General features: G+C 38.7%; 1 protein-coding gene across 1 annotated transcript in view; it reads left to right on the top strand.

Annotated features, from left to right (window-relative positions):
- The window catches only part of LIN28B (lin-28 homolog B), a 92010-nt gene that overhangs the window by 32553 nt on the left and 35663 nt on the right, over positions 1 to 23794 (top strand). The window contains exon 3 of the mRNA XM_032683622.1: positions 18268 to 18452. Coding sequence (XP_032539513.1) covers positions 18268 to 18452 — 185 coding nt within the window. The remainder of the gene's footprint in view (positions 1 to 18267; positions 18453 to 23794) is intronic.

Genomic DNA, 23794 nt, shown 5'->3' with positions numbered 1-23794 from the left:
TGTTAGCATTTACTAATCTGTGATTTAGGAGGCAGTGGAAGTATTAAGATGACAGGAGGAAGGAGTTGAAAAAAATTAGTGTCTTGATTGGCTCATCAGCTAATGAGCTTATGAGATATGAATTTGTATAGATTGGGTATATTATGTTAATGGAAACAGACTTCCTTCCCACTGAAGTGGGAAGTAAACTTTGAAAAAAAAAATTTGTGAGGTCTGTACTGGTCTTTGTAGTTGTTAATAGAAAAGCTTTGTGACAAATTCCGAATTTTCCATGAAGAGTTCGTCTGTGTCCCTCTCAGTTCTAACCATGGTGTATGACTACTTTAATGAAACATTCCATAAAGAAAAATGTTTTGAAATTGCTATTAATTACTAAACTTTAGTTATCTTCTAAAGGTTTATTTAACTGGCACTCTTAGGGTCTGATTTGACATAATTTAGCACATTTAGATTAGCTGCATCAGAAGGAGCGGTCTTACCTGCTTTGCTTTTTCTGTGCTGGCACAGGCTACAGCATCAGGCAGTTCAGCAAGCTAAACCTGTTTTAAAAACAAAACACACACAACCCCACTGTCTTTTTTTTTTTTTTTTTTTTTTAAGAATTAAATTTATGTGGACATTGCTACCTCAATTAGTGATGACTCACAGAAATGCAAAACCTGATACTCTGGATGGGGGAAAGAATCTGCAGCTGGGAAGAGCAGCAGGGAGCCACTCCCTTTTCCTGAGAAGGCCATCACTTAAATTAAAAATTATGTTAATGAGTTTATATGAGTAATTCTAACATTTTAGTAGTGTTGTCATTTCAGAAATATTCAGTTCTGAAAATAGGATACTCTGTATGTATCTACATAGAGATATCCATATCCCTGTCTTTGTCCATACATACTCATAGGAATTGAGTAAGATATTGTAGATTCAAGCTGCTGTTTAAAGAGCCAGGTATTTTTATTTTATGAACAGTTAATTTACAATGGATTAGTTGGTTTACTTCATTTTTAAGAACCAAATTTCATATTTGGCCAAAAAATTTGACAGGATAGCTTCTCATATTAACTCTAATGGAGCAGAAAGTATCAGAGACAAAACCAAAATATTCCATGCAGTTGTAATTAAAAGTTTTAATGGCATAAAATACAGTTAGTATGTGTTATAAATCTAAGCACATTATTAAGCATATTATCATTTCTTTATTAGAAATTTGAGTTAAGCCCTGAAGTTGAAGCATGTTAAGGAAGCTAAAAATAGTCCTGATGTTTAGATAGCATGACTGAGTCAGAACATTTTCAAGACTTGGGAGTAGGCTGTACCAGAAATGGTGTGGTGTTACTATCTGACTTAGAAAAAGGAACACAAAACAGATGGAGCAAATGTTTTTATATATAACAGGTCATTAATAACGCATCGTGGTGGGTGAGATTTTTCAGATTTCAGTAAAACACCATTGATGGCCATCTAGTAGTGATAGTTTAAACTGAGTGAAGTTGGTGAGTAAAGTCCTGTTGGCTCTTCTTTTATCCTGATTTGAAGCATTGAGGCACTTTGACCAGCGAAAAAAATAGCTTTTTCTAAGAAGTCAAGGGCTCAGACAATTGTTTAAATATCACCAGCTGTAACCGAGACCAAGCCTTGCGTGAATCTTTGTATAAACAAAGCCAGTATTTCTGCCTTTATGTGTTACTTGGGGCAGGGTGGCAGAAAACCAAAGGCAGCAGTGCAAGGAGAGGGACTTTGTGTGTTGAAACTAAACTAGTGACATTTTTAGTGAAAGTAATCCAGACCTTCAGCAGGCAAGCTCTGGGCTCTGTATTTACAGAAACTTTTAACAATATTCAAAAGCCTGTCCCCTTATCAAAATTTTGGCTCCCAAAAGAGGGAAGCATCATATGTTAACATGCACTGAGGCAGGTTGCCTCAGTAACCTGGGCAAGCCTCTCCCAGGCTGAATCCATGACCCAGCTACTTCTGGCAGCTTCCTGAATCATTCTGTCTCTTGTAAAAGGATCCTGCGATGTTCCTGGTCAGTGTGAATCCCATCAAGTGCAACTGGGCTCATAAGCTGCCATTTTATTCTCTTAAGAGCAGTGATGTGGTAATCAGTGACCAGAAATGACCTTCAAACAGAAGTATAATTTTTGTAGAACTAAAAACAACAGAGAGAAAAGGATCTTAAAATCCACAAGCCAGAGAGTGTGTGACTGAAGGGCTATGCTATGTAATTTCCTGGACTGAGTAACTCCCAGTTTCTCTAGATGGCTGTGGTAGAGTCTCTTTGGCGAGTCCACCTTTGTAGTTTCTGAACAGCAACCCTAGTCTTTCCGTTGAGATGGGCCTTTCTAACTTTTCAGTGATAGTTTTTAATTTCCAAGTAGAATATCCATGTTACTTCATCCCGGATCCTAGCATTTTGCAAGTTGTTGTGTGTTGCTTTGCTGGGCTGTTCTTATGGGAACACTGCTGGAGAGCTTTCTGTCACTGTCCTGGCCTTGACTGATCATAAGTAACCAGTTCTGTGTCCCTTTCACCAGACAACAAATGACTTTGTTACTTGTTTTGATTTTATATGTGATAGACCTTCATTCTATACCATATTAGGCAATGAAAAATGGATTAGATAAGAGTATTATTTCCCAGGAGAGACACCTATGACTTAAGTTATCTGTGAGTATGTTCACAATATGTTTTCTTTGATGAGAAAGAAAAGTTTTTACATGCCCTTTTTTTTCTGCACCCTTTGGAAGACAGAACAGAAAGACTGTTAGTTTTTAAAAGCTGCATCAACAGGAAAGCAGCTTAATCCCCATTTTTATTCTTTAAGAAAGTTTTTCATTCACTTTAGGTTATGTTGTTTGTTAAAAAAAAACAGGTCTTAAGCTATGCTGTGGTATCTATTTGATGGTTAATATTTCTTTGACTCTGTTCTAAATCAACAGCTGAATTTAAAATACAAAGATTTTACTGATACAAGACTAATTCTTGCATCTTCAGCTATTCCTAGTTTTAGTTGCTTACAGGAGAGAAACCTGAGGTCTTGAGTCTGTGGAGAATCATGTATCTCCTAGCTCTACATCTGTTTTTATGGTGTCTCTTCTGTCTGTGTTTAAATGTCCTGATTGCCAAGAGCCTCTCTCACTTTTAAGTTTCTCGTGCTCGTTTATTAGCTTCAGGAGCTTAATTTTCTGGAAACACTTGAGTGCAGTTAATCAAGTTAATATGTGTTAACTTTAAAAAAACCAAACAGCAACAATCAAGCCTTTAATTTTTTGTAGTCTTGACTTTCTATTTTCTTGTCAATGTTTTTTTTGCAATTTATCTCAAAAATATTTTGCCTGTCTACATAACAGGCGTTTATGCACCTGGTTACTCTGAAGAATATTTACGTGTTTACAGAACAAAGCCAGCGGTAAGAAATCCCACGTGGTATATGAACTGCAGAAACTTGACAGGTGACTAATCATGAACATAATCTTATGATTTCCTTGCATTCTTAAAATAACTATTCGCTTGACAAAGTGGTCACGTCTAAGTGGTCTTGGAGGTGCAAAAGTATTGTGCAGCTATAAAGAAAAAGGCTGGTTTACTAATTTGTCCTTAAGATTCATTGAATTGAAGGGTTATGTGTTTAAGAAAGTGAGATAAATTATGTTGGATTTGTCTCAAAATTATTCACTGTCCTAAGTTTTGCATTGGTTTGTTTGTTTGGTTTGTTTTTTTCTCCTGTGTCTCTGTGCCGGAGCACATTTTGCTCATGAGCAGAATGTTTACCAAGCCTACACAGTCCCATAGACTGCATTACTTACTTGTATCTTGGAAAAGGTGGTTGTTTGTCTGAGGTAACTTTTCTGTGCAAGTTTTTCCCCAGGGTGTGGAAGTGCATACTCTTGAGTACACTTTAAGACCACAGTGTCCAGTGTCCCGACCTGCTGCGCATGTGTTACGGTGCCTGCTGGGTACGTTGCTGCACAGCCTGCCAGGTCTTTGTGCAGGGCTTCGTGGAGCTTCATATCCGCTCTTGGGTAACCATTGTGTTCTCTGATACTGAAAAGGTAGTGCAAAAACTTTATCATCTTCTTCCTACTTCCTCGTGGTCAGCTTCTGGAATTAGTACACTACTTCTTTGTGGATACAGACAGTAGTAGTGTACTTTTTTAACCTTTGAAACGCCAAAAAAGCAGATTTATCAGATTAAATTTGTCAGCAGAGTGAATAGAAATGCAAGAGCTCTACCACAGAATATTTTCTTAAGACTGTGCCTGTCTAATTAGACATATTTATTGCATTATCCAAAATTGCTGGAATTTTTTCTGGAGGATGTGATAGCCTCACTTGACTATTGATATCTTTGTTGTCCTTCTGTCAGTGAAATTCTTGTCTATTCATCTACTTATGCCTTTTATTCTGCATGTGTTTTGTACGAGAAAATGAGACTCTCCATCGTTTGTGTTCCTATCTGGCCGAGGCAGGCAGGTCTGCTCACCAGCTCATCCTTGTGCACCCCCTGTACAACCCCATGGCTCTCAGGCCTCCTCTTGCATGGCAGGAAGGGCAGTCCAGTCCCTGGACTTGCAGACCAAATCTGTATTTCCTCCCTCTCGTTATATGGAGCCTGGATGACTCAACAACTGTTAGATCCTGATCGTCCCCTTTCTGATCTGTAGCAGTTTTGAGTCCCTGCCTGAAGGTGGGGGGATAGTTTTTGTCTGAGTGAGCAAAATCTGACTGATTAAAAAGTGAGCATGTTCTCCAGGTATCCAAACCTGATGGAATTAGAGCACAGTGCCTACTCTGTGTTTTCAGCACTGGTCCTTATATCTTCTCTAATTCTATGTTGCTGTACTTTCAGGGATCTAATTAAGGTGGAACATGAATGGCCTTTTCAGAGGGGTCCACCACTCATGTTGATGATAGTCTGCTTGCTACAACTGTATTTTTGGCAAGTGCTATATTTATTTTTGGGATTGCAGGGTACAATAATAACAGATCTTCCCTTAGGATTCACAGTGTTCCTACTCAGTGTTTTCAAGTTATTTCACATAACAATTTCATCTACTATTTTCCAAAAATACTTTTACCAAAACCTGAGTCATTCTCACACATAGATAGCTTTTCCTGATAAGTTTACTTCACTGCATCTCCACAGCTATTTGTAGTTATAACTGAGAGTCAAAGACTGCTCTAAGACTGACCAATGCTCAGGTGAATCTACTGAGAATCATTAATTTGGCCAGCACTTGAGCCATTGCTCAGAAGTCTTCCTTCTGTGCCTCTCCTCCTGATCCTGCTCACTTCCTCTCCCAATGAGATGTCTCTTGGAACCTGCTGGTGCAGGAACTGCTGGACATATGCATCCACTCTAGGTACTGCCTGGATTAAAAAAAACCTTTGTGATTAAATGCTCTAACATACCTGTTCTGCCATATGTACAAGAGACATTTGCAGAGCTTAGGTTACTGGCAAGTAACATTTTCTGCCAGCAAGGGCTTTCTAGCTAACCTTTTATTATACTTTGTAATGGACACTTTGCGTGGCCTAGTGTTTAATTTGGCCACTGTTTGATTTATCAATTTGATCAAGATGGGTTATGGAGTTGGCTTTAAATTACATGTGTGTTTTCACATGCACATACACATGTATACAAACTGTGATAAGGGAATACTGAGTTTGTACAGTCAAGGAAGAATACATAGACAATACTGATGGTGAAGTCACACTTACAGCTGCAAGTCTAACTTTAATTTGTACTTACTTGATTTTATGATCACCTACTACCTGCCCTCCTCCCTCCCTCTCTTAATATGTTGTGCTTTCAGCTACAAATGGCTGCATCTTGCATAATAGCCAGAAAATAAATGCTGTGAATATGGTCATATGTTACTGAAAGGAGTTTAGAAAAAGAATTAATGCATAGAATTTATTGTTTCCCACAACTCAGCTGTATTTCTTGCATTATAGTTACCATATGATGTAGCTCTGATTTTAGCCTTTGGAGCTTTCTCTTTGAAACAATCCAATAAAAATGGAGCCTGGGGTTTGTTTACTTCTGGTATTAAAAGCAAACAGCTCAGAAAGCAGGCCACTTTTATTGGACTTTTAAAGGAGTAATATAGATGGTAGAGATTTCAGGCTGTATTTTGTCTGTCGTGGATTTCAGTTTTTGGGGGATACTGAGCTGTTGGTGTGGGGAGGGAAGTGGAGGGTTGGCAGCTTTCAGTGGTGTTACGGCTGTCCGTGAGACCAGACCGTTACATTAATGCAGCAAAAAGACTGAGTGGAAACATACATATGTTGTAATGAAAAAAATGCAATTTTTATATAGTTCTAGTTTTTTCTCCCATGTGAAGTGTAATGTTATGAGGAAGAAAAATCTTCAGCCAGCACTAAGAGAAGTAGTATCATTATGTAAAGGACTGATTTAATGTTATTACAGATGAGTACAACAGAAATAAACTTCTTGGAAGTAAAGAAAACGTAACTACTGCAAAGCAAGTGTCCCTGGTCTTGTGACTCCTTGGCCTGGAAAGGGTATTCGGAAGAGGATATCCTCAGTCATTGTTTCTGCTCCCTTTGTCAGCCAGGATCTGTGCCCCCAACAGGCAGGGGAAACCTGAGATTGCCATATATGCCACCAGTGCCCTGTGAAACAATGGGCTTTTAGTATTGAAAGAAGGATGGGAGAATCTACAGCTCAAATTATTATGTTAAAAGGAGGTTACTAGGTGAGGCAAATAAACCACAAATGTGTATTTGGAAGGATTTCTCCTATGGATTGTTTGCCTTACACAACTGCATCAGAACTAGTCACCTGCCCGGGTTTCATAATAAGATGTGTCTGGCATATCTGAGGTGTAGTCAACCCACAAAAGCAAACACATTCAGAATTAGCAGGGTGATACTTCTGGGTGTGCTCTTCCCAAAGTGTTGATGGGAGCTGTGTCGGCAGACTGCAAGAGGAAGGACTTGTCCTTAAGGAACCCCTTTGTGTCTTCCTGCTGCAGCTGGTATGACCCTCTTTCATGAGGCCTTGAAAAACATTTATGTTCTTTGGCAGAGCATGCTAAAATGAGGACATAAAAACGACAGATTCAATATTGGAGTCTTAAATAATATTTAAGTAGTCTTATGTTGTGTAATCTGAGCAGAAGCCAGTGTTACTGTCATTTGATTAATACAGTTGCATGCATGATGTTCTGATTTCACAATTACTTCCCAAATAAATAGAATCATAACCATAGTAATAAAGCACTATTTTAGAAGTAAAGTTTTCAAGTGTTTGAGTACCTCTCCAGTACCTATGCAAATAACTTTAAATAGTTTATCTTTTATAATTAAAATCTTTTGTCCTCTTCCATAAAAATTACTGTTATCTGCCTCCCATTTACTTGAGAAGGGTTTTACCTTAAGTGCTGTTTTCTCATTTTTATCACTGTGAATTCAGAGGTGTTTGACTGAAACAGAGGTTGTGCCTTTTGTAATAGAATATAGCTTATGCTTTGATAACAGAAGTGGCTCTGAACCAACCATTTCTGTCAGGTTTTAAAATGCAGCTTTTTAGAGAACTACTTCACTGTAAAGTTGCAAATTAAATACTCTCTCAAATAGTAGTTTAAAAGTGCTGCTAAGTCCAAGTTACTTTTTGAATCATCAATGGCATCTCCTTCTGCCGCTCTGTATTTCTAAAAAATAGTTTAATTTGAAGTCACCCACTCATTTTCCATTACGTCCAGTTAGTTAGACATTTATTACTAGCTTCACTGCTCTCTAGTACCTTAACTGTCATGTATTTAGATCATCTACCACTTCATTTGTCCCTCAAAAAAAAAATAAAAATTAAGGTTTGAAGTATAAAATAACCTTGTGCTCACTATTCATCCAAAACAAATGTGTTCTTTTATTCAAATATCTGATTACCTAATAGATATCCATAATTTTGATAAAATTGTATAAAATGAAAATATAGCTGCCTATAAGTTGGTAGTACTGATGGCATACAGGTTATCTGTTACTAAAACAAAGTTCAAAATTAGTAAATGTGTATAATCTGCTGTACAAGCACAGCTAAGGAAGAGTAACCACAATTAAAAAAGCATAGAGACCTTGAATCGTAAGTCAGGAATTGTTAATACAGTGTAAATGGTGCTGTTAATTTTGCTTTTATGGTAAAGGAAAAAGTATAGGTAATGTTGTGAGAACTAACTAGTCCCAATAAAAATTTCAGCCTGTTTATTGCTTCTTTGCTTTTTGAACAACACCAATTTCGACAGATATTCTTGTTTTATTTTTGTGTGCATGGTGACTGATTTTAGCAAACAGATATTCTAACCAGTATTTTATATTTTTGTTTCACGTATATATTGGCATATTAAATAAATAGAATTTAAAAGTAAATGGTAAATATAGTTTCTGATCTCCAAATGATTTAGTAGCATTGCTGTATTGCCTGTTGATGGCAAATACACTTTTTGTGTCATTTGTGTAGGACCTTGCACGGTGCAACGCGAGTCCTCGGTGGGAACCAAGAACACCTGTACCATAAAACATTATTTGTGCAAAAGCTGGAGAATAGTTCAAGAGAGGTGTCTGTTTACAAGATAATGGATTGAGATTGCTTAGGGCATAGTTACTCTCAGCTGGCTAAAATACTGTCCATGTTCACTTACTCCCTCGCTCCCCAGCTCGCAGTAGCTATCAAGCAGACGGCGTTCTTCTCTGAAGAATTAGAAGAGGTCATTGAAGCATGGAGGGGCTTTGCACTAATGCAGCTGATAGTACTTTTCAGAAAGCATTCTCTGCAGCATGATCTCGAGTTTCTGAGGTGAAGACCTGGGAGGTTGCAGTTGTGACACTGTGCTGGGCTGGTAGGCTCCAGTTCTCAGCCCGGGGCCTGGGAGAGGGCGGTGGTGATATAAGGACAGTCCTTCAGACTTCAGCCTATAGGTAGCTGGGACCAACCAGAGGAGAAGCAGAAAAAAAGGAGGTAGGGGCAAGAGTGGACTGCTGGCTATTCTGAAACCCTCATTCTGTTTCCGCTTCTTGAGTCCCTCGTACCTACACAGCCTGGGAAGAGGGGAGAGTTGGCTCGTCTGCAGTTTTGAGAACCTGTAGCTGCTGTAACTGTAGGCCACTTCTTTTTCACAGATCGGTTTTAGCTTCAATCATCAAATCATCAGCCAGGCCTTTGCCCCAGCCTGTTCCTCATAGGCTATCACCCCTGGTCTTTTGGCAAGACCCAGCCCTTCTACCACCTTGACCCCTCTCCCTTGAGAAAGTCAAGTTGCTGAGTTCCAGCACAATCCAACAACCATCCTCTTACCTCCATCCTTCCCACCCCCCAGTCCTAACTCATTACAGCTCACAAGTAAAATTCTTTTTGTCCTGGTTATATATTAGACTGTATCTACCAACATAACCCAGCTGCACTCACCCCAACCTTTTGTTCCACTTTTGGACTGCAGAATTATTGGTGGCTACCTGTTGCACTGCCATTCAGGAAGAAAGAGGCAAGCAGGTATAGTCAGGATATATTTTGCTGTGAGAATAGGGCGAGATAACAAGTTCAGGACTCCTTACGTATTGCTAATTTGCTGGCTCTTATGTTTGAACTGTGGTTCTTTTAGTGTCAGCCTGTGGCTTCTGTAGCTGCCCACAGTGTTAGCCATTTTTCTGTTTACCAGTGAGATGTGAACTGCTTAATTTTCTCCTGTAAAGGGTTGCAAAAAGGTGGATGAACTGCTTTGTCAGTGTTTTGCTGGTACTATTCTGCTACTGGTATACAATTTAAAGTTTAAGAACAGCTTCCCCAGAAATGGATATTAAGGGTTTGAAGTAAGAAAACATGACTCTCGGGGCACTTTTATGTAGAGGAAGGCAAAGTTGCATGTGCAGAGAGAGATCCTGCTACATCTGAATTAGCTGATCACAATCTGGGCCTAATTTATTTTTAATTATATGCAGTCTCTTGGGATAGTGGGAGGTGATGAGGGAGGTGGATAAGAAACCTTTATATAGCTTAAACATCTTCTGGCACAGGGGATGGTCTTTCCCATGCATGAGGGTATATAGAGGAGCACAGAAATGAAGCTCACAGACGTTGTAGGGCAGGTGTGGAAAATAGAGGTGCTGCAGTTTTTTCCGAAAACATGGTTAACGACACCAGAAAGGTGTAGTAAATCTGGAGGAAACTGTGGTTTAGGTGAGATAACTCTACCATTGAGTCTGTGCTTTCTACCGGAGTACACTTTCAGTACTTGAGAAACGCAGCAAACTGTGGGTTGTACATTACTCTTTCCTGTGCTTTTGCATTTCCCCCTCTGTTTATGGGATGATCTACATTGAAATCAGCTAATTTTTAGATCTGCTAGAGGAGAACTGTGTTTCAGTATATTCAGTGTGTTTTTTAAAATGAGTGAATTATAGCTATGCTGTGTTCTGTCCTGACCATTAAACTTGCAGGAGAGATGCCTGACAGGAGACATCTTGGCCAAATCCATCTTGCAGATTTTGTTGTATTTGTATCCCCTGTGGAAGAAATGAGAGAACCGGACTTGGTTGAATAATTTTCTGGTGGCCCACTCCATTTTTCTTTGTGGGTTTTGGTTTTTGGTTTTTTGGGGTTTGTGGTTCTTTTTCCCCCGTAAAGGGAGGAAAAAAGGTCTAGTCTGGTACCTCCTTTCTTCACTTAATAGAAGGTGAGCTGCAGGAATGGCTTGGTTTGGCCTCTGCCTTGGAAATTTGTGTTCTTAACAGAGAGGAGGTTTGAAAAATACTAGGCCTAATTGGACACTATGAAAGTAACTCATTGTTGCCATGAATTTTTCAATGTATGTCATGTTGTTAGGGGAGGAGGTACACGTAACAGTTATGCTGGTTTTCTTCCCCCTTGGGAAGTTTTCCACTTTAAGCTTCACTAAAATGGATTGAATATCAGGATGTCTTGGAGAGTCTGTTCATCTCGACATCAGGCCCTTGTATCATAAAAGAAGAAAAAATGGGGGGAAAAAGTGCGTCCTCCTAATGAAAACAGAAAGGGGATAATCTGCCTTATTTATTGATTGCATAAAAGGTCGTGTTTGTCCTTTCCTAATCTTTGTAGAAAGAACCTTCTGGTTTCTGCAAAACTGCCTTACATCACATGAGTATTTGGAACAGAGAATGAGGTGGTTTCAGTTGCATGAAGTGACTGCACTTGCCTGAGGGCAGAATAGCTCAAGTGGCTAGCAAAGGAAGGGAAGGGCCCCCATCCTGGGGGATCTGTGAGGCTCCAAAAGGTGGTGTGGTCAACTGGTAGCAAGGGAACACTTTTGAGGAGGGAACTTGGAGGTATTTGACCACTGGGAGACATTAAGAGAAGAAGATGCTTCCCAGTGGGTGAACTTCAGAGGGTATAATCTGTCTGGGATTAGTGGTGTGGTTTCAGGAGATCAGTGAGGCATTGTAAGTGGTAAATTGGCAAGGTGCTGCACAGGACAGCCTTACATGCCATGGCTGCACACTCACAAGGCTTCTTTTGAGGTGTGCTGGTGTTTTTTTTGACTGCATAGAACTGATTCAGGGAGCAGAAACATAGCAGAAATCCGATATTACCAAGAAGAGGTAAACGGTTTTCTTCTTGAATTAGTGTGAGACTTTGGTGAGGCCTTTAAACTGACTAAAGTGAGTCAATTCTCTCTTACTTTGTGCCCAATGTGACTGATGAGAAAATACAAACTAAGAAATGAGAGAAGAGACTGGTTTGATTTTCATGCCTAATATTAAAGCACAGAAAAAGGAAAATTGGGTAAGTGAGAATTGCACATGCAGTAAAAAACATGTGCAAAGGAGAAAAATTTATGCAAAGGAGAAAAGAGTGAAAGTAGCAGAACACTAGTTATGTAGGTGCTACACTAGCAAAAAAATATACTTAGTACAGCAAGAAAAGAGGGGTGATGTCAGGGAGAAAAAGGAAAAGATATGCTTATTGTCCAGGCTCTTTTTATTAGTATACAAAATTAGAACAGCTGGTGCTGAATGTGTAACCAGATATAGAGGCAGCAGAAACATGATCAAATAACATTCATGGCCTGAATGCAAATATTGAAAATTGTGCAGAAAATTAGGAAGGTGTCATGAATGAAGTTGGCACTGTGTAAAAAAAACAAACAGCAGCATGGACACAATAGACTCTGTTTGGCCAAAATCACTTTGGGAAGGAATTATGAAGCACCCGTTGTAGATCTTGAACTTAAATTTATATACAGACAGTGTAATAACAATATTATGAGAGAGGAATACTAGTAGGTATAGTAACATTATAGATAGGCTATGTAGTAGGCCAGAGCTATATCTAAGCACCAGTGATGATATAATGATGTGATATTTCTGTACACAACAATCAATAGTTTTCAAAAGAGTAATTCAGAATAGAAGTTGTGTTATTTTGGACTTGGAAGGAATTGCTGACCTTACAGAAAATATGATTGTTTAAAAAACTGAAGATAAGACATGAACTGTGTTTATTTGGTTTAAATGGAATAACAAAAAGTCAGTAACTGTTTAAGGCGAACGTGTTAAATTAGGTGAATGTAGGTGAGCTGAAGTACTGGAGGCTTAAATAGAGAAAAGGTTCAATTTGAATCCCAGGTAAAGGAATAGGAGAATTATGGGAAGTTACCTTATCCTTCTAGAAGAGAACCTTTTCCTGGGAGGGATATCAGCAGAGAAAAGTTAATGCAAAAAGAAGGAGTAAATTATCAAAGACAGTAATTTCTTCGAAGTTGTGGTGAAACAAGAACTGAAAGGATTAACCTGAGGTAGAATTCATTTAAACTTCTTAAGAGTTAAAGCAGTTAGTAAAAGTTCCTTTAGATACATAAATTGCGAAAGAAGAAATCCTCCTGTTATGTAGGGAGGGTGGTTTTGAATTAGAGATCCTTTTTGTTCAAAAGCTAACGAAATACCTCTGCACACTTCTCAGTAAGAAGAATAACAGTGTGGCAACAGCGACAGGATGATGAATGGAAACAAGGTTATGAACATGACTTCGGTCATGGTGGAAATTCAAGACAGAAACAAATTCCAAGAAATAAAGATGTGAAATTGCAGTGTAGCAGCTGCATTGTGGTTACTGCCGATGTACCCGTTCTTTCTCTACTGTAAAGTTACTTGCAGTAGCTCACCCTTTCTCATAAATGTTGTATACATGTAGTGTACGTGGCTCTTCATTGTCTAACAGCTGAAGTGCAAATCTTTGAGAAGTTGTGTTTTGTAGCTTGATTTTAAAGTTAATTTGTGTTATGCTGAACCTCAAAAAAAAATTGTAATTTGATAGAGTTTTCTTTTTTACCTAAAATATTAAGGAACACACTCTCATCTCAAAAGTTACCGTTTCCACTGTGCATGCCCTGGAGCTCACTGAACCTTTCTGTGAATAGATTTAGCTCACTGGAAAAACAAAAATCTATCTCTATTTCCTCTTCCTCTTATCTTCCCCCCTTCTTTTTAAACTGAGTTTGTTTCCTGTCAGATTAGTGAGTTAAATTGGCTTATGAGGAGGACTGAAAGAAGTGCCAGATTTGGTGCAAGATAAGCCTCTAGGAGCAGGAACAAGCCCTTAAGGTCAGTAGGAGCATTGGTGAGGTGTTTTGCAAGTGCCCAGTCTTCAATTTCTGTGTTAATGCAGCAGAGCTGCATATTGCTCTCAGAGGGGTTGTTGTTCAGAGTGGTAGATTTGTTTGTTTGTTTGTTTCAGCATTCTGCCTGCAAAAATACATGGTCTTCACAAACCTGCTAAAATAGAATTTTGGTGGACAGCAAAAGTCCTTGTAGCAGAAGTTGTATCATGTAATTAATACTGTTTCGCAGTGGTTTTGACCCATTGCAGGTAAGAGCATTAGTATGCATCCAGTGTAAATTGGTTTACTTCTGTGTCTTCTTACTGTGTACTCTTGCTTTACTGAAAGGTTGCTGGCTCTTGATGGAACTGTATGAAGTTGTTTTGGAGAGCCCTGGCTGGGCTTCAGGGTATGCTTTCCTTCATGTCTGGATTTAATTGTAGATAATTTTGGAGGGAAAACAGTTTTCTTACTTTTGGAGACCTGGCATACTAGTGGCGTCTGGTCATTGTACTAAGCAATCGATCAATCACTAGATAAAAAGGGGCAGAAATGAGAGATACAGAAAATAAATGATGTAAGCAGAATGCCACCAAATAACTTTCTCCTCTCTCCTCTAAAGGATTTAATGTCTGCAACAGCAGTTGTTCACAGCCCTGACTAGAAATGGCAAAGCTGTGAGTAGGCACTTACTCCCCACACATTATTAAAAGTAATGCACAAATATCTGATGCAATCGGGCCCCTATAATGATCCTTAATTCCAAACTCCCTTTCTTTTGTAGACCCTGGTGAGAGCTCCCTGAGCACTCCCTGATACTGCCCGGGAAGTGGTACTTTTCTTGGGGACCATCTTGCTAATCATATTTATATTTGTTAAGTTTTGATTTTTGTCTTGTAGTAGGAAATGCTTTCTGTAAACTTGCAGTCATGGATTTTTCCATTCCTATTTGTTGTTGCTAATACTACTACAAAGTTGCCAGCATTTTGGACCAAGCCATTGCTTGTGACAGAGATGTGTGATATTTTACATTATAGGCTAAAATACAAAAAAAAAATAGGATATCTATTAAAAAGAAAGAAGAAGAAAAAAAAAACAACACACAAAACCCCACCAGAAATGGCCCTGTCAAATTAAAAAAGAGAAAGAAAAAAGCTCTAGTCTGAAATCACTGTATTGACTGCTAGTAAAAATAACAGTAAAGTCTCTGACAGCCGAAAGAGGGAGAAGCGAGGAAAAGCGTGTTGCTTTTAAGTTTTTCCCTTTGTTCGTTGGCGGCGTGCCCATACACCCCATTCAGGGCTCTAGAAATGGTTCACTGACTTGAAACTCTGGCTGGTTTTAATTGTGTTGGTTTTGTTTGAGTAATGTGAGGAAAATACTGAGCTAGATCTTTCAACATTAAATTATCAACTTTACAGACATTTTTTGTCCAACTCTTTAGACAAGTTAAGAGCAATTCAGGTTTTAGATTTGTTTTACTGGTTTCCAAATGCCATTTTTCACAATGGCTTTGAATTGTTATTGCACCCTCAGAGAATCTCACCAGGAACTATACATTTGCACAGTAAGTCAGGCAGTACCAAATTCATGTCTAACATTGAAAAGCTGTTGAGGTGTATTCAAGGAAAGTACTGTGCAAGTAATTTGAAGTGGGTTTTTTCAACGTTTTTAACAACGTTTTTTGTTGTTAAAAGTGCTTGGAAAAAAAACAAACATGCAAAAAATATACACCCACGTAACATGTGATTCATGAAAGTGTAACTGTTCCTTTACTTAGGCTTTTAAATATGTTTAAAAATCTCTCTTACAAGATAGGGTGCTTCATTTGGAAATAGAAGCTCTGTTGCTAAAAGCGAAATCATTTTAGAATACTAATAATGCCCTGGTATAAGTTCCACTTTAAGCAAGTACTTACTTATTTTGAAGTAGTAGAGAATGTTACGTGCATATCCAATGTCAGTCATTTGGCATTTTTTTAATAACAGTGAAACTCACGAAGGAAAACCGCATGTAACTCTTCCTGAGACTTAACTGTATCTTCATTAAATTATAATTAAACAAAAAGACAAAAGCATCCATGCTGTGTTCAGTATTACAGGAAAATAAGGGCTTATGCCTGTGAGGTTCCCTTGTGATTAGCACCCATATGTGTTGCCATGATTGTCTAGTTTTGGAACATTCCACTCTATGCTTAGTTTGGGACAGAATACACAGTGTTCTGTTCTTTCCTTTTAAAAAGATTTTCTGTGGTGTGGAGGGACCTAGAGATGGATTCATGCCACAGGCAGTATCTGCTTTTTCAGTTGATGAGTGGTGATGTCTTCTTTGGGCATATGCTGAACTTGGATATTTCTTCATTATGTGACAAAGATCTCTTTATTGCTATACAGACATTTCAGAGTGGAGGGTTGCTTGAAGTAATACTGCCTTTCTGGGTGGTTTGTTTCATTGGTTTATGTAGAATTACTGTCTTCTAGTTGCATTAGTAAGAATACTTGAATATTTCTTTTTTTGTATCTTATGTATTCATTTTTTTTTAAAAGCCAAGCTTATGATTAAGAGAACAGATATTATTTATTTCTTCTTTCATGTGTCCTGCAACTCCTTCATGCTGTTCCCCCCTCCTGCCCCCCCTTTTTAAATAGTGCTCAACCTCTGGCCTGTAAAATCAACTATTTGTCTCATGCTTCACACTTACAACATGTGGTGGAAGAGCCATGAGTACTACAACTGCACAACTGGATAAGCAAAATAAGACTTAGTTCTAAGCAATGGAGCTGTGTTCTTTCTTACTTTCTGCTGGAAGATTATAAGCACCTGAGCTGCTTGGTCAGACCAGTGTTGGTAGCGTCTTGTTGTGCTGGGTAGACTCTGAGAACTCAGCTGGTCTGGTCCTTGGGTTTTTGGGAAGCTAAGGCATGTGTGCTTTCACACATGGTTTCATTTGTAACTTAGCTGTTAGTGCTGTGGGAAATAGACTTTGCAAGGGTGTCGCTCTTCAGAAAGACAGGGAGAAGTTAAGTGACACAGGTTCCCCAAGGTAACTGCTGCAGAACCAGGAACTGGAATCCTATATTTCAGTCTCATTGGGTGTGATTCAGCACTGGTTAGGATATCTCAGTCACAGAAAAGCCTAAGTTGGAAGGCACCTCTTGATCTCATCTGATTCAACCTTTTGCTGAAAGCAGGGCCTTGGATTAGGTTATTCATTGCCCTGGTAAACTGAGTCTTAACTATTTCCAGCAAAGCGAACTATACTACTACTTTGAGCTTCTCTGTTTAATTCTTTCTATAGTGAGCAACTTCTCCTTGTGTCTGGATGGAGTTTCCTCTGAAGAAGCTCAAAGGGAGCTCTGTTGCCTTTTGTCCTGTTCTCTGTGCATCCTTGTGAAGAGACCACCTCCCTCTTTGTATGTGAACTATGAACTGTGTCAGGTTTTGTGCTCTGCTAAAGTAGTGTGTTGGTGCTGTAGACCTCCCATAATATCATTACAGGAAGTCCATGTCAGGGATTGCCATTCGATTCGTACATGTTCCCTAGTTGCACTTGTCAGGTAACAGATGCAATTTAGAGTCAAGTGTCACTTGGCTTTTTTGACATGTGACTGAGTTGGATGGCACCTGCAGAGAAGATTCCCTTCTTGACATGTTTTATAACTCTCCTGGAAAACCTCTGAGTGGAAATTAATGGATTTTGATTATCCATGAGTCCAACTGATCTCATTCATGTACTGTGTAACTTCTAAAATAAAAGTGTAGTGTAACCAGAGTCTATCACTTTATCTCCAACACCCCCACCCAAAAAAACTCCAAGGCTGTCTCATTTAACTTGATGATCATTTTATTTAAGAGTTTGATTCATCAGATTTGTCCTGGAATGTAGACTTACTATTGTAAGTCTACTTACTATTGTACATAATTTATTTGGAGTTGTGTTGAAAATTTTCATTGTATTAGAATCAGTGGTGAGCTCCTGTTGACTTCAGTTTGTCCAAGATTTTGCTGCTGCAGTGTAATAGCAAAAGATCTATCACTATTTATTTCACTTGCCCTGATGCTGATAATTTCCTTTTCTGTGAATGAAAATACAAATCTGTACATAAATGATGCTAAGTAGATAACATTTTTGCTGTAGTGAACAGAAATTTAGCAGCTTACTAGGGATATCTGAATTGCCCATCTCGGCGGACTTTGTTCAGAGTGCCTTCCTCCTGCTTCTCGTGCTTGCTCTATCTTTGATTCATTTTCAGAGCAGCAGAACCATGTCCCAGATATAAAGAATAAAAATAATTAAAATTTTGATCATAAATGAATTAGCTCTAAAGTGAATATTTGCTCTCCTTCCAGGCCTTTTCAGTTCCCAACACCTATTAGGTGTTTTAAGATTACAGCATTTTCTCTGATTCTTACATCTATAGCACTCATCACAGAAAAGGAAAATGTTAAGTTTTGCTGCTACTGAAAATAGGTTCTTGTTACTTGTTTAGTGTTGAATAGTGTTTTCAGCATATCCAGGACTATTATTTATAGTATTGTCTGCTATAGGTCACACAGAGGAAGCTGTTACTCAGCTTATATGTCTTGTAGGATGGTAGGTGGGTTAATTTGTCCTGTTGATTATAAATGTAAATACTGTTTTTAAGACAACGATAACCAAGAGTATTTTTCCTATTTACAGAGCAAGCTTTACATGGAAGGATTTAGAAGCCTAAAAGAAGGAGAACCAGTGGAATTTACTTTTAAGAAATCTTCCAAAGGCCTTGAATCAATACGGGTAACAGGCCCTGGTGGGAGCCCCTGTTTAGGAAGTGAAAGACGACCCAAAGGGAAGACAGTACAAAAAAGAAAACCAAAGGGAGATAGGTAATTACCTTACTTTGCTATTCCCCCTTTTTTTTCTTTGCAAGTTTTTCTTGAAATTATGTTTTCAGCATTTATTTGTTCATGAAAGGAAACTCTTCTATGTAAATTTGGCTTTTACATGTAGCTCAGTAATTTGATTAAAGCTATATCTATCTAAAACTACATAAATCACCCACTGCTTAGTTTTACTTGAGAAGGTTCTATTAAATTAGAGGGAACCTGCAAAGGAATGTAATATTGTTTTGAAAATATTGCTGTTAGACTGAAAAGAGAGGTCATCCTGAATACAGGTGAAATAATGTCATGTTTAGGTGAGATGTCATGCTAAAGAGGCTATTGTGTGCAGTGGGGTTTTAAACTATGCATCAGTAGTTTTATACAGAAAAAAGTGTAGGTGGTGCAGTAAGGGTTGAGATGTATATAATTTATTATATTTTTACTTAGTTAACAGAGTGTAAGGTGTTTCCAAAGGTTTTAATGCCTGGTGGTCTGAAGAACTGTTGTAAAATTTTACAAATTTCCGGTTAATTTTGATTGTTGCATTTCTTTCTAAATATGTGCAGCAGTCTGACTTGCACTGCACGATTACACTTTTCTTCCTGCCTCTGATGGCCTGAAGAAGTTCTGCAATCCTCTTCACTACAAAACCGTCTCTACCTAATTCATCAAGGATGGCTTTTGTGCCCAAAAGCTCTTTATTTAGGTGAATTCTCCCCTTTTTCCTCATGCTATTGCCCAGCCCAGTAGCTGTAATGACTGAGACCAAGAGGATATATAGTTTGTGAAGGATCCTAGTAAAAACATCCAAACAGCCAAGTTTTGCCTGCAGTATTTAATGGACGGAATGACTGAGAGGTGATGGCTCTCTTCCATTGCAAATTATGAAGCAAAGAGTAGCTTAGGAAAGATGGGGTCACCTGGAAAGGCAGTGTAGCCCAGCTTTGAGAAATTTTAGATCAGGAACCTTTAGTAGCTACAGATGAGCTCCACTTGTCCTCACCTCTGTTCAGAGGCACTTTTTTCTTGCTCCTCTTTTTTTTTTCTTTTTTTTTTTCCTTTTAGTTAAAGACTGGAGACAACATGAGATTTGGCCCTCTTTCACCCTCTTTGTAAAAGCTAAAGACCATAAAATTTATTGCTGCTGGAACAGATCAGAGTCCATAACCACAACAAGGAGAGACTTTGTAAGCAGGACAAAGCTTTCTTTTTGGTTGCTCCCCATATCTGGCCTTTCAGAGTTGTGTTGCATGCAATGGCTGTGAATTTTTTTATTTTGAGCGAGGCTTCCAGTATTGTTCTTATTTAAACCATTGGTTTTTCCATGGGCCGTAATTATTTATGTGTTTAGGGTATTAGCATTGCCATTATTCTTGATGTTTCATATTTTAGCAGCAAATAAAAGCCACAATCATGCAGTCGTGATACTGTTGACCTGTTTGTTGCCCATGTATATGAAGGAAGACAGTCCTTGTCTCAAAAACTGTGAAATTTAAATGGACAGATTGTATGTAGACAGGAAAAACTACATATTGAAAGAGACAGGGATTTGTACAAATGTAGATATTTATACTACACAGTGTAGTTAATGCAGAGGAATCAGTACTTTCCAAGTGCAATTCATCTCATCCTAGGGAAGCATCTAAAATGTTGAATCTTGCCTTATTGCTATTCTTCTTCAGGGGCTAAAACGGGACTCTAATTCCAGTGCTGTAGATGCTTCCCATATAAGTCTCTAAAGTGAAGTGAGATGAATTCCACTTTCAGTCATGTTTTTTCATATCTGAAGCATAGAAAAAATTGAACCTGAAAAACAGTGTGAAGGGGTGATCTATGAGACAGTGTACTCTCTACTCTTCACTTGCCTTTAAAAAAGGAAAAACTCTAATTTGAATTAATTTGAATGTGAAAATGTGAGCAAAAACATCTACCCACTTCTGTCTCAGAATTCTTACAGTTAAGTCATAAGACACCAAAAAAGTCTGAAATTTGAAATATTTGAAGTAGCGTTAACATTATTGCTCAGTGAGAAGCAGTCTTTGCTCAAAGGAAATGTAGTTTTGAATGCCTAGCCAATAAAAAAGTTGCATCTCCAGCATGTATAGTGAAAAGTTTCTTGATGATGGCTGTTGTACTGTGAGAACTGCCTCCATTTATGAAAGCTAATTCCAACTTCCTGTGTTCATCTCCCTTATCAATGTAATAGTGTGAGGGCCCAGCCACAATGGATCCTATTTTGAATGGATTCTGTTACTCTACTTACTGAGAGGAGTTAGAGATAGAAAAGATGGGGGGAGGGAAGGGAAAGGCAGCAATATGTGCAGACAGGGAAGAAAAAAGTCATGACACTGAGGCTACCAATGTTGGTGGATTTTGTGGGGCTTCATGACAGACTCAGAGTCTCTGTAATTTGCAATGTTCTTCCTGTGGGGACCTGTGATAGTATTTCCCCTTTGGCATTACTGTGGGCCACAATAATTGTGTAACATAGGTGAGAAGTCTTTCTAGTTGTCACCAGTGGTATCAGCCACTTGGTCATTCTTTCTCAGTATGAGGAAGGGAAAGTTTTTGTGGTCCATGTGGAATGAAACTGTGGCTGTGAGCAGCCTGAGGCTTTAAGTTCCCAGACCTTACTCTAAGCTATTGTGATGCACACGTGTCTTACATATATACTTTTTCATAGTATCTAGAGTAATCTGAGCTAGAGGGGAGGTTTCTAAATGAAACTGAGCTGGGATTTGCATCTGACAAGTTCTGGGTTCGGAAGTGGTGTCTTACGGCAGAGATGCACAGTGGAGAGCCTGGTCTCTTCCTACCTGAGTAATCGAGGGATTGAATGTGCAACAAGTTACATTGTGACAGGTTGAGGCTTCTTTTTAACAATGCCAAACATAGTGTGTTTTGCTTAGTTTTGGCAGTGAGCTGACACAAAAGCATGCTATGCTGCTCTCTAGGAATGACCATCTAATGTAGGAAAGATAAAGTACTCTGAATTCACACTTTAACCTGTGATTTAGAGTAGAATAAATGAAATCAGAACCTAGCCCACCATCTCAGAGTAAAGTTTTGAGGAGGGAAAAGAAAGAAAAAATTATGCTTTTTTTTTTCTTTTTTTTTTTTTTTTCAACAAGCATTCCTAGTGTTTCTATGTCAGCTAAAATGAAACTGGATAAACAACCATTTTATGGGTTGTAATTATTTATTCTTTAGTGCAGTGTACATTTAAATAAATTTGACTCACAGACTTTTGGCTCAGTATTAACAAAGGTGCATGATGCTCACGAGACTAGAAGCTACAGTTATCTTTGGGACCTAAAGGTATTATCCAGGATCTGTAAACAGTCCTAGTAGGAGCTTGAAGTTGGATACTTCTTCAGCAGAGTGTCTGTAATGCTGTTGCTCCATGTGGAATATTCTGGGGGAGACAAGAAGGATGACTTTTATCTCTTTTTTGATTTTGAAGTCTTTACACCAAAATGGAAGCAATAAAGTAAAACAAGAAGGGAGGGACAAGAAAGAAATAATTAAGGGTATAGCTCCATCTCACAGTTTTAATTTATGACATTTCAGTCCTCTGTTACCCTTTGCTAACATCACACTCATGGCAGGGAAACTTTCTAGCATGAGTGACCTGTATCAAAAGTGATTTAGATTTGAACATGTAATAAATAAGCAGTACATTGTGAGATTTGGGTTTGATTTCACTGTTTTGGTTTATAGTGCAGCCTTGCAGGTAAACAGTGAGGGAGGGATTTGGGAGCTCAGTGAGCCATTGCCACTGGATAAACAATGATGCCAAATTATTTTGTGGGAATGTGGCTTGTGAAATAACTGTGTATTTCTAGCTCAGTTGGCTAAACAGTAACGAGCACTGCAGCATCGATGTAACACCTCAAAAGCCTTTTTCCAATGCAGATATCTACGAAGGAGGAACAACAAGAAAATAAGTGATTTTTTGTTTGCCAGTAACTCTTGAGCACGACCAAAAGCATAATTTTCAAATGAAGAAAAACATAGTTCTAAACCACTGATTGGGGGGAAAATACAGCCACTTAGGGAAGGGGGGTGTCTATAATTAAATAGTATATTTCTTCCCTGATGAACTGTCACTTAAAATTTGTTTGTGTCTGAGTTAGTCAGAAAATGGTTTTAATATCTGCAGACATTCTGTGGATGATCTGAAGTCAGACTATAATAAGAAAATCTTAATTCTTAAACAGCTTTTGATCTCCACAAACAACCACTAAAGTGGTATGATGCAGGCAGAGATGATAGCGTGGTCAAGTGCTGTGGGGGACATTTGAATTAAAGTTAGCAGGACTAGGAGAGCTAGTTTAGGACAGCAAAGTTACATGATACTAAGTTACTTTGAACTTGATAATATATCAATTCCATCTCTACTGACTGAATCACACTCAAGCGTATTACCTAATTTTCATAGAAAAGCCTCCTATGCCTTGAACCAAGCAGATTTTTGTGAAGGAGATGTGAATAATGGCAGTGGTATGGACTGGGAAGGAGAGACCTGAACTAGTACCAAAATAGGAGAAGCGTATAAAACCCATGCTTATCAGATGGATGGGGCCAATGTGGATGAGTAAAGGGTCAGTCCCTTCTCCTGGGAGCTAGGAAGCAAGGCCAGGCTTGTGGTCACTGCACATTACTATGACAAAGGGAGGCACATCCACTATTCCCTTGACCAGCCCCAGGGACCCGCTTTGGGCAGGTCCTGAACAGCACCAGGGTGAAATGGGGAGCAGACAAAGCGAGTCAGCCAACCAGAGAAACAGATGAAAACTTCAGGGAGTTGTAGCCTTTGGCACAAAATGGTGTCAGCATGTCACTGTCAAAGGGTGGAATCTTCCTGTTCCTCTTCAAGGTAGATTGCGTTCACAGTTCTGCTGTTTTTCTGAAGAGGAAGCTGACACAGAAGTAATGCAAAAGGTGCATGGCTTTTACACTAGTTTCTTAGAAATACAGCCTTGCAAAAGGAGCTTACTCAAGGATGGTGTTTCAGCAGTTAGAACATGAACACCTCCTCCCTGACTCTCCTTCATCTAGTGTTAGATGGCAAGCCTTTCTTCGTTCCAGTTTTAATTCTTCCTTTTCCATTTTTCAAGCATAGGGCATTTTCTTGATTGTTTGCTCTTTTCCTGCTTCATAGTAATTTTGTTGGGTATCTAGTTCCTCTTTCCAGTGATGTCTGAGACACCCTCTTAGGCTTAGAATGCAAAGACTGCCATCATTTTGTTCTGTTTCAGGAAATTGTCACGTGAAATGAGGTCCCTGTGGCCTGCTATCTTTTTTCCAACAAGGGCATATATTTAAGGAGAGACCATAAAAAT

This window comes from Chiroxiphia lanceolata, chromosome 3 (assembly GCF_009829145.1).
Source record: "Chiroxiphia lanceolata isolate bChiLan1 chromosome 3, bChiLan1.pri, whole genome shotgun sequence".
Classification (NCBI taxonomy): domain Eukaryota; kingdom Metazoa; phylum Chordata; class Aves; order Passeriformes; family Pipridae; genus Chiroxiphia; species Chiroxiphia lanceolata.
The sequence above is the reverse complement of the archived record's forward strand: the minus strand, read 5'-3'. Positions and strand labels throughout refer to the sequence as shown.